Source organism: Corvus cornix, chromosome 8, assembly GCF_000738735.6.
Source record: "Corvus cornix cornix isolate S_Up_H32 chromosome 8, ASM73873v5, whole genome shotgun sequence".
Taxonomy (NCBI): Eukaryota; Metazoa; Chordata; class Aves; order Passeriformes; family Corvidae; genus Corvus; species Corvus cornix.
In genome coordinates, this window is record NC_046338.1 from 2356322 (window position 1) to 2371520 (window position 15199).

Here is a 15199-nt window from a genome sequence, read left to right on the forward strand (position 1 = left end):
AGCCAGAGCTTGGGATTTTCCTGAGAAGTGGAAAACATGATTAAAGGGAACAAAATTTTTAGTTAAGCTTAGCAAAAAGTAATGAGCTGAAACTATTTCCTAATATTTGCTTAATGGCCACATCTAGTTAAGGAAAAACTGGTCACTAAGCTAGTAATGATTCACAAAAGCACGTATTTGCTTACTTTGTTGAGGTTGTTTTTACTTGGAAGCAGCTCATTGTATTTAATTTGTCCTTTGAAAACTGCCAAACATTAATTTAAGATTTAAAGATTTTGATCCTTTATTTTTTTGTCTTCCTTTTCTCCTGTTAAGTTTATCCTGTTAAGTATGATTAGTTGAACACTACCCAGTGTTTTTCTCCTTCCATCTGCTTTTTTTTTTTCCAGTGTTGTGATTTCTTACCTTTAAAATCAGATACCTTCTGCTTTTGGGGTGGCAGAGTCACATTTTCTGTAATGTTTCCAAAATTAGCAAAGCTCGGAGCTACTAGAATGTGGCACAAGGAAAACTGACTGCAGACTCCTTGTACTTCCTACTTTTCCTGAAAAATAAAGCTCTTCTGGGCTCATCCCAAAGGAAAGGCAGAGGAGAAGGAGTGAGGATCACCTGCTGAATGACAGATACTTTTTCAAACTATTACACTTGCTAAAAAATGGGTATTTTTGGGAAATCTTTTAGCAGCCTTTTCCAGTTTGGAAAAAGATAATATTGATGGGGAGAGAAAAGGCTTTCAATTAAAAGTTCCTGCAGCTGTCAGGATGATTCATGAGGGATGAAGGAAGGGGAAAGGATGGAGAAATGAAGTGTAATTTAACACGATAATGTTAACACCTTGCTCTGGGAAGGGATATTTTGATGTCAGAGGGAAGAGCCTGTGGGATGAGAGGGTTTGTTCACTCTCTGGCAGCCCTGGAGGGTGGTTTGGGTAACCAAATTCTTGCACCCTGAGCAGGAGGGGGATCGCCTGAGCGATGAGGACCTGTACAAGTTCCTGGCTGACATGAGACGTCCCTCGTCGGTGCTGCGCAGGCTCAGACCCATCACAGGTATCTAGCCAGCCCCTTTGGGCTCAAAAGTTCAGGTATTTGGTTAGTTCCTCACCCAGGCACCCCAAAGAAGTCCTCCACAGCAACCCCTGGGCAGCAGGAGCACTGAAGGTGTTACAGGGCAGGTTTGTTACTGGCACACTGAGGGTGGTGTCTGTGAGGAGAAGATGCAAACCCCAAAGCCCAAAAACCAGGAACCTCTGTTTCCCACTTTCTTTCCCAAAGGAGATCTCTCTGCTGGCTCCCACTCCTGGTTAATAGGAACAGGCTCCACCTCTGTTTGAGAAAGGGGAATAGAAACCCTGACCTGTGCTATTCCTGACAATATTTGCTTAACCTGCTCTTAAAACTTTCCAGGGACAGCAATCCTGCCTCTTTCTTGGATCATCTGCCCAGCACTCAGCTGGCCTTGCAGCCACGTTAGGTGTTAAGGAAACTGCAAAATTACCTTCCTTGCAAATTAATCTGAATCTGGTGTGCCACAACCTCAGGCAGCAACCTCAACCTTCCAAGCACTTGAGTATTGTCAGTGGTTCACTCAATTCACCTCTGTTTTGTAGCCTGACCAATCTTAGGGTTTTTCAACCCTTCTTCTGATGGAGTTTTGTTTGTAACTATAATTAGGCCTCACAGAAGCATTATCTGGACTGTATTTCCCCAGTTTTCCTATGAAAAAAGCATCTGTGACATGCTAAGATGCGTATTTTCTGTTGGTTCTTATTATCTGGTCCCCCAGTTGCCTTAGATACCAGCTTGATCCACTGATACTTGTTAACAAATCCACTTTGGCTGTAATTTATCATTTGTTGATTTATTAAATTCATATATAGGATATTAATGAATATATAGGATATTAACCTGAAGAAACAAAGCATGATTATGCTTTAAAAAACGAATTTGTATTTGTTAATAAATTCTATTTATTAATTAGTAAAATCTCTTTCTTCTTGCAGCTCAGTTGAAGATAGACATATCTCCAGCTCCAGAGAACCCCCACTACTGCCTAACCCCAGAGCTGCTGCAAGTCAAGCTTTACCCAGACAGCAGAGTCAGGCCTACAAGAGAAATCCTGGAGTTCCCTGCCAGGGATGTCTACGTCCCAAACACCACATACAGGTCAGAGTTTTGAAATACATTTCACTTTTCAGGGCCTGAGCCTGGCAAGTGTAGAAATTCCTCCCTTATCAGCGGGGTTCTTGCAAAATTTGGTGCATGGGCAGATGTGCTGTGCCAGAGGCATGGGAAGGGTTCAGGCTGACATAGCAGAAAAGGCTCAGCTGGGGAGGGACAAACAGGTTTGCATCAAACTTGGCTGTGAATAAGAACACAGGAGAAGTTTCTCCCAGAATTCGTGGTGGAATTTGGTTGAATTATTTTCAGTTTTATGTAGGGTTTTTCACTGTTCTCCTACTGGTTTTATTATTTTATATCACTTTCAGTGACTCTGTTTTCTTTAAAGTGAGGGATAGAAATAGAGAAAATGCATAATCCCTTCGTTCATATTTCCATTTTGATTTCAAAGCAATTTCTTTGTTTGAAATTCTTGGAAAAAATCTTCTGAGGCCCTGAAAAATAGGAAATTTTTCTAAATATCTTGGGAAACACTAACCTTTCTGTAACAACACTTAGGCTGGGACCAGATTTCTTTTCATTATGTACCGTTATTAATTTAAAGCTTTTTCACAATATCTTTGAAGACATTACTTGTCTGAGTGGAATTGTCTTCACCAGCTGAGTAATTTCACCAACTTACCAAATCCTTTACTTCTTGTTGGAACTTTAGATACAAACCAGGTTTTTATAAATCAAAGCTTAGAAGAAGGGTTTAGTCAAATTTCGTATCCTGTATTTTGGAAAGTTTTAGCCATTTATTTATTTGTCTATTTGTTTATTGGACAGGTAATTTAACATTACAGTAAACCAGTACAAATAAACAACACTGCATGATCTCATCTCTGCTATAAACCCATGAGAAATAAAAGGATTTTTTTTCAGTGTTTCTGTAATTAACACATTCTCTTCACTGGGTTTCACTCTGACAAATTACAACCAAAACCATTTCCTGTGCGACTGCAAGTGTTGAGATAAAAAACCCACAGATAAAAAAGGGTTGGGTAAAATAAACAAGTCAATATGACTCAGTGGAACTGCAGGGTTGGGGGCTTTGTCCGTCAGCCCTTCCAGGGCCAGCCCAAGGCTGTCACTCAGTGTTCTGCAGCTGAAGTTCAACACGTGGGTGACCCCAGGAGCTGGACCAACACTGTCCCATGGGTTGTGCCTACTGGGTTTGTGGGTTGGCACCCTTGACCTCATTGGAGCAGCTGTTCCCTAAGTGGAAGGTGTTCTGTTGTGTGCTCACTTAATTGTTTCTTTAATTCCTTAGTTGGTTGGACTGAAAGGTCACAAAGGCTTGGCTCTGATTCATTTCAGGTGAGGAGAGCAGATCTCTGCCTCATTTCAGTGAGTTTGAAGTTTGGCTCTTAACTTTCAGTGAGCAGCCAGAGTTGTGCACTTACTCTGCAGAGTGTGGGATCCAGGGGACCAGGACTGCTCTGACTCCCTGTGTGTGCTCACACCTGCAGCAGTGTGAGGACAGTGCTCCAAAGGGGATGGATTGGCCTCAGCTGCACTCCTGGAAAATTGTCTGGAAATACCCAGAGCCCTAAAACGAGGAATTACCCACCTTTCATTTGCTCCTAGAAACATTCCACAACAAAAACATGAACCAAACATCCACTTAGTTACTTCAAGAAACAACATTTTTCTCTTTCCCTAAATGTTTTCCGTAGGGTTTTGCTAGCCCTTTGTTCCCAGAAAACACTTTTTGTTTTCCCTACTACACAACCCAGAGAGGAATGCACAGCCTGAAAACCCATTCCCCCAAACAGTATTACCAATATATGACAGGTTGGCTCCTAGGCATTAGAATTTCATCCTGGGGAGGGAAAAGCTCCATGAAAAGTTGCAGCACGTTGACATTGAGGCTTGAGGGAATGGCAGTACTCACCAAACATTTTGTAAGACCATCTCAGATGCCTCAGGTTTATGTTTTGGAGAAATTCCATGCAGGGCATGGATTGGGACATGCATCTGTTGGCAAACACAGCATCAAGGCCTTTGGTGTGGTAAAGTTCAGTGTTTGTTCTGAGTTAAAATGCAGCACTCAGTCAAAGCTTTTTAGATCTGTTGGCTGGATCATTATTTTGGTGGACTTGAGCAGGTAGTATCTTCCTTTCTTAGGCTTCCAGTATAAGCCTTTTCCTCTGTCCAGCCTTCCCCTGGACCTTGGCGTGACGTATTTGCCGTTCAGGTTGGTTTCCTCACACTCGCTGTGCCACCAGCCTCCTGAGGAGCAATGTGGGAATGTCAGGCACTCTTGGTTGTGCTCTAACTCACTGTGCTCTATGGCAGAGCAAACAGCTCCTCTTTGCAACAGAAATCTGCTCTAGACCCTAAATTCCAGCTAAATTGGCATTTACCCAGGATTCCCAAATCACTGAATTGTTTGGGTTGGGAAGGTCCTTCAAAGGCACTGCATGCACTGCCCAGGCCACCACTGCCCCGTGTCCCCAAGTGCCACACGCACACAGCTTTTAAATCCCTCCAGGGATGGGGACTCACCCCTGCCCTGGGCAGGAGTGCCAGGGCTGGACAGGCCTTTCCGTGAAGAAATTCTCCCTCATATCAATTTAAGTCTCCTCTGATATGACTTTGGGCCGTTCCTTCTCCTCCTGTCCCTGTTCCCTGGGAGCAGAGCCTGATCCCCCCCCCGGCTGCCCCCTCCTGTCAGGGACTTGTGCAGAGCCACAAGGTCCCCCCTGAGCCTCCTTTGCTCCAGCCTGAGCCCCTTTCCCAGCTCCCTCAGCCTCTCCTGGGGCTCCAGCCCCTTCCCAGCTCCCTCAGCCTCTCCTGGGGCTCCAGCCCCTTCCCAGCTCCCTCAGCCTCCCCTGGTGCTCCAGACCCTTCCCCAGCCCTGTTCCCTGCCCTGGTCCCACTCCAGCCCCTTAATGTCCTTGTCCTGAGGGGTCCTTCCCTGGACACGAGATGACACTCTTGGCATTGTTTCAGGCATTCACAAATTCAAGCCGAGGATGATGTACAAAGTGTTTGTTGCATGAAGCAGGTGGCTGGAGGGCAATTCTGTTATTCTGTGGTTTAGTCATTTAACTGCTTTTTCACTTGTTTGCTTTCTGCTATAAACTGGCAAACATAAAAGCTTTAAAAAATCAAAGCGTTAAGAACCTTTTAACCCAATTGTCTCCAAGGAGAAATGGCCTCAGCCTTACATCTTCTGCTCTTTTGAGAGTGGTTCTGTTGGGTGTATTTGACAAACAGCTAAAATCTGCCTTTGAGTGGAAACTCACTGTCATTCTTAACTTTCAGGTTGTAGCCTAAATGGAGTTAGGAGTCAGTTTGTCTTTGGGTTTTTTGCAAAAAGGGATCAAACAATCCAACCTGGGGCTGCCACACCAGACCAGGCATCAGAGGAGGGACAGCCCTTTGCTTCAGAGCTCAGAATCTGATCCTGAGGGTTATTTCAACCTGTGCTGCTCATTCTGTTTCTGGTGTTGGTTGTTTGCACAGGAGGGCAGGGTTAGATGGGATATTGGGAAGAAATTCTTCCCTGTGAGGGTGCTGAGGCCCTGACTCAGGTTGTCTGGAGAGACTGTGGATTCCCCATCCCTGGGAGGGATGGACGGGGCTTGGAGCAGCCTGGAATAGTGGAAGGTGTCAGGGGTGGACCAGGATGAGCTTTAAGCTCCCTCCCAACCCAAACCATCCCGTGATTCCCTGATGCTGTAATTGGTGGAGCAGAGGAGTGGCCATGCCCCCATTCCCAGCGTACCTAGGTGGTTCTCCGGGCAGTTGAAGTCGCTGGCCGTGTCCTCGGCGCGGTCTGCGGTGGAGAAGCGCAGCTCCGTGTGCTCCGGGAGCGCGTTGGGAATGCTCCCGGACATCCTGGAGAGCTGCAGGCTGTATTCGGTGCTGGGGCCCCCCAGGCTGAAGGTGTACTCGATGTGCCGCCTGTTCCCCCTCCAGTCCTGCAGCTCAATCCGCAGGATGTAATTCCCTTGGTTGGCGATGGAGTAGATCTTCTTCAGGCCCAGCCAGAATTCCTCTGCAAAGTTGGAGGGAAGAGATGCTGAATTTGCTTTTAGGGATAACCTGCAGGTAGTGTGTGTGAAAATACAGTATTTAAAAGGCTTTATTAATTGCTTTAATTAAATCAGTGATTTGAGTCTTGGGGACTGTTGATCTTTGCAGAGGTCTGCTGCTACATTCTTTTTGTTTACCTCTGTTTAATTACACTCTGATGATCAATAAAAGCAAGAGATCTAAATGAACTGGAGCTTCTCCCTTTAAGTTTCCCACCTCGGGTGAAACTCTGAGAGGGAGCTGGAGACATTTAAAAGGTGTGCAATTGGAAGCGTGTGACAAATGAAGCGAGTGACATACATAAAACCTAATGGCAATTGTTGCATTTTGTGGGGGAAGAGCTGCAGAACTGAACTGGGGCTTCTACACCCTCCTGTACAAAGGGAATTTTTCTTTTGCTGGAATTTCTGATAATTAGTTTAATTGGTTTCATATATTATATTCATTAAGTAGCTTATTATCAGTGCAGGTAATTACCACATGTAGAAAGCGGGGCTGAATGTGAGTGCCACGCACACAGCTGGCATTTAAAGCCGTAGAAGACAAGAAGATTGAGGAAAATACTCCCTGATTTCCAGGTTAGGAGCTGTAACCTGGTTTATTTTATCACCTCAGAAGATGCAGCAGAGCACTGGATAGGACATAGCTGAGAGCAGTGAGATTCTCTGCAAAACCCAGCACTGAAAACATGTGGCTGCACCTTGGTGCAGTATTTGGGAGTTGGAGACTAATCAAGGAGCCAGTAAAGCATCCAGCAGGATCAGACAAACTTTACAGGTGGAAGTCTACCTCAGCTGTGAGCTCCTGTCCCAAAAATGAGGGAAAGATTGAGATACAGCAGCCCTTCATTGTAAAAGATGTGGGAATAAGTCCATGTTGCTGCCCACCATGGTGAGGTTTAGGTCTGTGCTATGCCTAGAAAGTCAAAATATTTCCTAAACAAGAGGAGACTCATCTCATTGTATGAGAAAAACAAGGAAAATGTTCTGGACAAGAAAGCTGTTGGGCAGCACTTGGTGCTACAAATTCTTTGGAGTTGATGTTTAACAGGGGAACGTGGGTGTTTCCTCACCCTATCCAGCCATGGAGGGGATTGGCCACTCTGGGGAAGCCTGAGGTGTTTGCTCAGGGGAGCACACGCAGCCTTGGGCTCTCTTGAGGAAAAATTGGTGTGGTGGTTTTAAGGGAAACAGGATTGCAGGAAGGCTGAGAGAAAGTAGTGACAGCAACTTCATGAGGTTTTGCCTTTGTGTATGTTTGAAAGGCTTTGGGAGGTGCTTTTATAAATAGTAAAATCTTGATAAAATAGTGTTTAAAGCATTTTGGTCTTGGTTCAGTTTCTAAATAGACATTTGAAGGGATGTCTTTGAGAATTTTGTGAGTTATGTGTTCTAGGAAGCACTTTCTGGTACTCCAATAGATCAGTCAGCTGTTACTTGCAGGTTTAGTCTGCTCTTATGGGAACACCTTTCCGTAAGAAGATTCAGCTTCTCAAATCAATTTTTACCAAGAGACACACAAAAAAGGCCTATTTACCATTGAGGTCACCAAAACCATTTGTGTAGGCATCCCAAGTTTGGTTGAAATCCAGCGATCCATCCACTCTCTTCTGGATTACAGTCCAGGATGTGCCTGTGAAAAGGGGAGATAAGTCACAACTTGGCCTTGGTCTCATTATCTGTTCCTGAGTGTGCTCTGGGGTGCTCCCACTTTGAGGCAGAATGAGTTAATTAAAACCTTTGTGAAGGGAATTGAAATGAGCCCAACTGGAGAGAACCTGGGGCTGTTCGAGTGTCCTTGGCCACACTTGGGGTGATTCCACTCACGGAATTGTTTTGTTAGGCTGCCTTGACTGGGTTTGATTTGTTTATGAGGGCTGAGAGACTGAGAAATTGATAAAGAATAGATATGAAAAGCCCCAGACATTGGATCAGAGGGTCAGACTCTCTGCTGATAGTGCCTGGCTGCTGGCACAGCTCTGGGGCAGGGATGAGGTGCTGGGGCCGTGTCCATGCTGGAGCTCCAGGGAGGTCTTTCTGCTGAGCCCAGGTCATGACACCCTCACTTCACCAGCTCCACCAAATGTAAGCAGAGGAGCTTTTTGCAGAGGGCAGCCCCGTGAGTTCTGTTAGCACATCCAAACATGTGAGCTGGCCCCGCGTGTTCCCCGGCACTCCGGAGGCAGTGGGAAAGGGGCTGGGCAGGGAAGCCAGGCAGGACAGGCACAGAGCAGCTCTGGGGCATGCAGAGAAGTCAGGGAATGAGGGAACTGGCCAAGCTGTGTGCGGTCTTGGTGGCAAAAGGAACAGACATGGATTCCTTGGGAAGGTGGAGCTCGGGTGGGTGATGTGACAGTTGTGTGCCTGGATGATGCCTTGCTGCTGAGCCACCCAAACATGGCATGGGAATCCTGTCCCCAGCACTCACTTCTCTGGGTTAGTTTGGCACAGCTAAGTCTAAAGCAACCCCTGTTAATAGAACAAAATTTTACTAAGGTATTTACTGTTTGCTTTTCTTTGGGAAATCTGTTCATGGTTGCCCTATGATGGCTTTTATAATGACCATTTTCATTACCTACAGCTAAAGGGGCTTGGGTTTTGGGTATAATTAATGTCACATGATTGAATGTCCTTTCCTCAGTATAAACAAGAGGGGAATAAAGAATGAGAGCAGTGATAAGGAGATTTCAGGGTATGGGAAACCTGAGTTCAGGGCAGACAGGCCAGTAAGATAAGTCAGGAGGATGCTACATAAATCATAAGTTTTTGTGTACTTTGGGATGAGACAAAGGTGTTTGGCTTAGAGGAAGATATTTCTGTGAAAATTAGAGTATTGTTGGCACAGCTCTTACCAAATTTCATTTCACAGTAGACATTGAAAGCTTCTGAGCCATTGGGCTTAATAGTGTAGACCCCACTGGCCTGCACCCCGGTGTGGTAGAGAGCAGTGCAGTCAGCAGCAGCACCTGGGAGAGCAGACAGCCTGTTAGAAATCCTGCCTGGGGTGTGCTGAGCTGAGAGCCAAAGAAAAAAAAGGAGAATGACCATATTGGTAATTTTATTTTACAATAAATGTCATAGAATGGGCAGACTGCTTTGAGCTTAATAGTACAGCTGCCAAGGTGTACATAGGTTGGACTGCCTTAAAAAAACATAGTTTAAGTTAGGCAGGGTTTCAATTTGGAGGATTTTGGAAAGTTTCCAAGGCCTAAGACTAGACTCTGGCAAATGGGCTTTCCTACCTTTTTAAAGCTCCCAGTAAATACCATTCCCACTGCTGCACTTCACCAATGCCTTTCAACCTCGAAGAAAGGTCTTCTAAATCTTATAATTAGCCAGTGTGAAGTAAATTAGTTCTCTCTTCAGGCTCTACAAGGCAGGCATCAATAAAAGGATGGTCACAGCATATTTACAAGAGAGGAATGGATCCCATTACTGCGTTTTTGGACATTGGTCCTGTGTGTCACCCCAGGGACAAGTACAGCTGGAGTGGGGCTAAATAGATAATGACATTTTGCCAAAGAAGGAAATCTAGCTCCTTCCCACAGCCCAGTGTATAACATAAAAATCTTCTACTTTTAGTCTTTGACACCTAAAAACTAATCCAAGGCTTTCTCAGAGGGTACTGGGAACGCAGCGTGTGCTGTGGTCACATCTCAGGGATGGGGTCTCACCATCAGCTCTGTATGTCCCAGCAGTGGGCCTGTGCACAGCAGAGGGGATGGTCTCTGGTTCCTGGTACTCCTCCGTGAAGGAATTCTCCAGGAGTTCCTGGAGCTCTATGTGGTTTAGCTGCAAGAGCCGTAATTACACTGTTAATTTCCCAAGGCTCTGGAATGATGAGATTCATGGATCAAGCCGAACCGTGTCATGCAGAGAATAATTTTTACTTGTGAGTGTAATCCTGTAGAACCCAATTTACCACATAAAAATAACTTCAGCTCCACGCTGGTGGATTTTAGGTGTGAGAACGCCAACATTGCCACTGCTCAGACAGGGTAGGATTCATGAGGGGAGGAAATGACCCATTCTCGTGTGGTGCACCTTAATGGGCAAACAGATTTAACTTACTTCCTCAGGTGACATCACTTAGACAAATAATGCTAGCAGCTAAGGAGCACAGAACCCACAGTTCCTTAGGCTGAAATGCATTTTCCTCTCAGAATAAATTAAATATGAGCATGTTGGTTGTACTGTATTACAGTGACACATGTTGGACTTCCACTCTGGGAGTAGATGTTGGAAATGAAGGAAGAGGTAGAAAACAATGAGACTTCCAGACCAATGGAAGAACAATAATATGATAGGTAATAAGAGAAAAACCCCAAAATTAGCAGTCAGAAAATGCAGCAGCCTGGTGTTGAGGGACAAGATCTCAAAGCTGTTGTTGGCTAAAGCTCCTGCCTGGCAGCACAGCGGCCTCTCCCCAAAACAGGTACCTCAGAATGGTCCCCACCCTCCTCACCACCCCAAAATGAACAAGGGATACCTGACCCCAAGGGGTGGTTGGACCCTCGACTCCCTCAGTGTCAGGAGAGATGGAAGGAGAAGCAGAGGTGGTTCCTGTACCTTGTCCTCCAGCTCCATGATCTGGTTGTGCTGCCTGTCCAGCTGCAGGTGCTGGTCCTCCACGATTTTGAGGAGCTGCTTGATGTCATTGTCCTGCTGCTCCACGAAAGCCTGAGGACAGGGAGGGAAGGATGGAGGAAGGTTAGGAGCAGCAAAAGACCTTCACAGTGGTGCTGCCTCTGTAACTCTTGTCCTGGGGCCAGTTTTAAGAGGCACGAACCATTGAACATTGCCCTTTCTTTTCCAGAGAATCCTAGAATATCCTTAGCTGGAAGGGACCCACAAGGATCATCAAGGTCTGCTTGCTTTGCCTCTAAATTGAAAAATTTCTTTGCTTCTGGAGTGAACACCCATTTTTTTGAGACAAACTACTGGCCGCTTTGTAGACTTCTTTCTAATTGCTATTTCCCTTCCATTTTCACATCAAGAACAATTACGTTCTGTGGAATTGGCCCTTGCTTCAAACTGGATATATGGCACTGATCAAAAAAGGGAAGAATTCCCAGCATTCAGGGTATTAGCTTGGGGTTTGAGAGATCAGGATTCATCTTTCTGCTTCGACACAAACATCCAGTATTTTCTGATACAAATTGCTTGGCCTTTCTATGCTTCTGCAAGATACAGTTAATATTTCCTTTTCCATGGAAAACCTTATACCCACCTAACTACTTGCATGATTAGCATAATAATTTTGTTAAGACTTGTAAGGTTCTTTGGTTCTGGAGGTCCTACAGGTGCTGCAAATGCCCCTCTCTAAAGGTTTAAGCTCCCTGTTTCTGCACTGAGCAGGCAGTTCCCACTGCATTGATGTGGGATGAGCTGACGACGTACAAACCCATGGGCTTGTGAATCTCATCATTTTCCCAATTGCAAAACTTTTTTATCATTGTGATTACAAAATTTCTTAAAATTGGCTTGCAAAAAATTACTGATGATACAGAGCTTTATAATTTCTCACTGATTTCACTGGGGAATTCTACTGCAAAATTAACACCATGTCAGAGTAAGACAGTGATTTCTTTTTTTTTAAAGGTTATTACAGTGATTTATTTCTCAAAATGCACACTAGTAGCCCAGTGAGGAGCAAGGGAAAGCATGAGCTTCTATTGCATAATTACTGATAATGGCTTTGCAGTGTGTTTTGGCTCAATGTGTCAGGGCCTTTCACAAGTCACTTACTTTGAGTGAAGAAATTTCTTTTGTTTCTTGTGTCATCGTCGAAGGCTGGATAATGGCCAGTTTGGTGACCTTGTCCTCCAGTCCCCACACTTTCTCCTGCAGCTGGATTTTGTTTTGTATGAGGCCTTCAATCTTCAGGTTCATCTCCTGTGAGAGATTCTTTATCTCCTCGTTGTTGATTTGCAGCCTGGCCGTGGTTTGCCGGAGCTGTTCTTCTTCCTCCTTGATTTCAGTGGTTTGCAGGGAGAGCTCGTAAAAGGACCTGTCAAAAATGTAGAGTTTCTGAAAGATGTCATTCATCTGCCCCTTAGTCTTGTGGACAAAGTCTTTGAGGCCGTGCCCCAGCTGGAGAAGTCCATTGGCCAAAATTCGGACATCATCCAACATTGCAAATCTTGATTTTGTTTCAGGAGATCCGGCAGAACCAACAGAGAAAAAATCCTTGTCAGCTCCAGCTGGGAGAGCCAGGGGGGCCAGGATTAGTAAAACTGGAATGAGCTTCATGTTTCCTGCTCCTGGTTCTCTTTGCTCAGGATGCAGAGACTTTTCCCAGTGATAATTTTTGCTGCGTGGCTTTTGTGGGTTGCAGAACTTGGTCTATTTATACCCCTCTTCATTTTAGGAGAGGCAGAGCAGTGGGTTGATCATTAAACTGTGTGTGTTTGAACGAGTGTAACCCCTCCTGAATGTAGGTTAATACCTGGGAATATAAAATTGAGAGATGGCCACGTTGCTGATTAAACGGGTTCTGAACTTTTCCATCTGCCAGCCCTTCTGGTGTAAAATGTTATTGATGACACAGTGTTTTTCACACCACTCTTTTTAATAGATTAATTTGGGGTCATAATCTTGGTAAGGGCTTAAACTGCTCCTTGTTTGTGTTGTTTGGTTCCCTTTATTGCCTCAGGAGTGGGAAAGGATTTCACACTGGACGTTCAGGTTGTGAAGCTCCTTGATAAGCTGTGGAAGGGCAGAATATTCCCAGATGATTCACACAACTTGATTTTCATCTTGGGCTGTTTCCTGGTGTAACTCATTGTGCTGCAGTGGATTTACTTGTCATGTAGCCCAGATTAAGTGAGAAAGAGGGAATTAGGTCCAGAGATTGCCTGGATGTGATTCTACTGTGTTAAGGTTTGTGCAGTAATTTACACCATATAAAACTTATTTTTTAAGAGCTGCTTTCCAGAGGGGGATGAGATAAATAATACCTCGCTTGCATTTCTCATCTTACCATTCTTTTTGCTGTTTGAGATTCACACTACATAAAGAAAGGCTGCAAGTGCTCTGAAATAAATGCCCAGTTCTGCAGTGGGCCCCTGCATAGAAACATGGATTTTTTTGGGTAGTATTGCAGTGTGAGTGAAAGGTATTTCTCTTTCTGGATTCATTCATAGCAATCCAAGAAATCAAAATCAAGCATTGCATAATGTACTTTGGAGACTGTTCAGGTTTTTGCTAAATTCTTGTCTGCTTAGGAATTCTTCCCCTGGACTTTTTGTTGTGTTGTTCAGGTGCACATGCACCTATGAAATTAAGCATCCGTAGGAAAAAAACATTTAAAAAACGAATTTGTTACCTCTTATGTTGAACTTTTTGTGTGTTCAAGGCTTGGTAATATGCAAGTAACCTCCCCACTCACAATTAAATACTGTGAAAGTATTTTAGATCTCAAATTAATTGCTGGGGAATATTTTGTGCCAGTATGATTGGGATGAGACTTACTGGAGTATCCAAAGTATGGAAAAACAGCAGGAGCAGGGAGATGATCAAGCCCAGCTCTGGGCAGAATGGGCATTCCTTCAAAGAAAATTCTAAATTGTTTCTCTGGCATCTGACAGGGATTTTGGGCTGCAAAACTTGAAGAACTGGTTGTAAAATTAAAAAAAAAAAAAAAACACCAAAACAAGTGTATAGACTTTCTTCAGTCCACTTCACAGTACTTAAGTGACTTTGGTTTTATGAATCATTTTCTGTTTTAACTGTTTCATGCAAGAAATCCTTCTGGTTTGTTTTGAATTCTTCCTAACCCCATCACTCCCCAAAATCTTTATTCTTGGCTTCTTAGTCTTTAGAAAATTATAGGAAGTTACTCAAGAAATAGCAATGACCAAGCAACTGGGCATCAGGCACTTTACCAGGTTTCTGCAGCTTATGTCCCATGTGCTGCTGGTGCTGCTCAGACATGACACCACCTATGGAAAAGATTTGTTTTCCAAAGGGAAACAGCAGCCAAAAGGCCCTGCTGGCAAATCCTAATAAAGCACAAATAGCTGCCAAGCACGCTTCCATATTAATGCCAAGGCCAGTGAAGTCAGGCAGTGCTAAACTCATTACAAAACACCCCTAGATGTCACAACAGTCCCAGAGTCCAGAAGAAAAGTGAGACACAGGAAAGCAGAGAGGAGAAGAGCTTCTGGCATGATTAAATCATAAAATTCAGGAGCTCTGGAAACCCTAAAAGGGAATCCTGCCTCTGAGAGTTGTCAGCCCAGTCAGGAAAAGATGAATATAGGAAACATGATCCTGAAGATCTTTTGTGCACCTGGGTGACCCTGATTATATGGGCTTTAAATGATTTTTATAGTAGGAATAAAGCAAAGAAAAAGGTCTCTGGGTTTTACTGAAAAGGGAAATTTTCGTAAGAGTTAGAAATTCCCTCTAAGAGTTAGGAGCAGCTCTTAATGTTATAATACCTTGGTGAAGGATTTTGCAAAATGGCTCCAATCATATTACATAAATATTTAGAGGAGTGCCTGGTGCCATTATTTCCATGGCTTGGGAAGCCTTTGCACTTTAGCAATTTGTTTTATGGAAGTAAAAGTACTTTTGAGATGTGTTTGAGATAACAGGATAAGCTTTGCATATATTTGGCGTAGCATTTTAATAGAAGCTCCAAACACAAGCCCTTGGGTTTAAAGGTCCTGCCTGAAACTTTTATTGATAGAAATCAAGACATTTATAATGTTCCTGTCAGTTTTTCAGCCATCAGACCCTTTCCATGGCTCCTGTAACTGTGTTTAGACAGGAAGAGCTGAGGTTTTTAGTTATGTAGGGTAGAAGGGAGGCTGGGAGAGCTGGGGATGGAGAAGAGAGAGCTCTGGGGAGAGCTCAGAGCCCCTTCCAGTGCCTAAAGGGGCTCCAAGAGAGCTGGAGAGGGACTGCTGACAATGGCCTGGAATGACAGGACAAGAGGTGATGGTTTTAACCTGAAAGACAGTAGGTTTAGATTAGGTTAGATACTGG

At 44.3% G+C, this 15199-nt stretch overlaps 2 protein-coding genes across 16 annotated transcripts in view; one reads left to right on the forward strand and one right to left on the reverse strand.

Annotated features, from left to right (window-relative positions):
• Positions 1-15199, forward strand: part of DOCK7 (dedicator of cytokinesis 7) — a 92833-nt gene that overhangs the window by 32674 nt on the left and 44960 nt on the right. For all 15 annotated transcript variants that reach the window (XM_039556337.1, XM_039556338.1, XM_039556326.1 and 12 more), the window contains exons 13-14: positions 956-1049; positions 2003-2165. In XM_039556337.1, the coding sequence (XP_039412271.1) occupies positions 956-1049; positions 2003-2165 (257 nt within the window). The remainder of the gene's footprint in view (positions 1-955; positions 1050-2002; positions 2166-15199) is intronic.
• ANGPTL3 (angiopoietin like 3) lies at positions 2874-12536 on the reverse strand. Its single transcript, XM_010408742.3, has 7 exons — positions 11954-12536; positions 10775-10885; positions 9880-9997; positions 9058-9171; positions 7743-7838; positions 5896-6168; positions 2874-4394 (listed from the first exon to the last, which is right to left on the reverse strand). The coding sequence occupies exons 1-7, from the start codon at positions 12455-12457 to the stop codon at positions 4213-4215; spliced, it is 1398 nt and encodes a 465-aa protein (XP_010407044.1). The 5' UTR covers positions 12458-12536; the 3' UTR covers positions 2874-4212.

Excerpts from the sequence above, each read along its gene's own strand:
- ANGPTL3 (XM_010408742.3), bottom strand. The coding sequence starts at position 12,457 with ATGAAGCTCATTCCAGTTTTACTAATCCTGGCCCCCCTGGCTCTCCCA. Across the intron at positions 10,886-11,953 it reads AAGAAATTTCTTCACTCAAA|GCTTTCGTGGAGCAGCAGGA; the intron begins GTAAGTGACTTG and ends CCCTGTCCTCAG. Across the intron at positions 9,998-10,774 it reads TCATGGAGCTGGAGGACAAG|CTAAACCACATAGAGCTCCA; the intron begins GTACAGGAACCA and ends CGGCTCTTGCAG.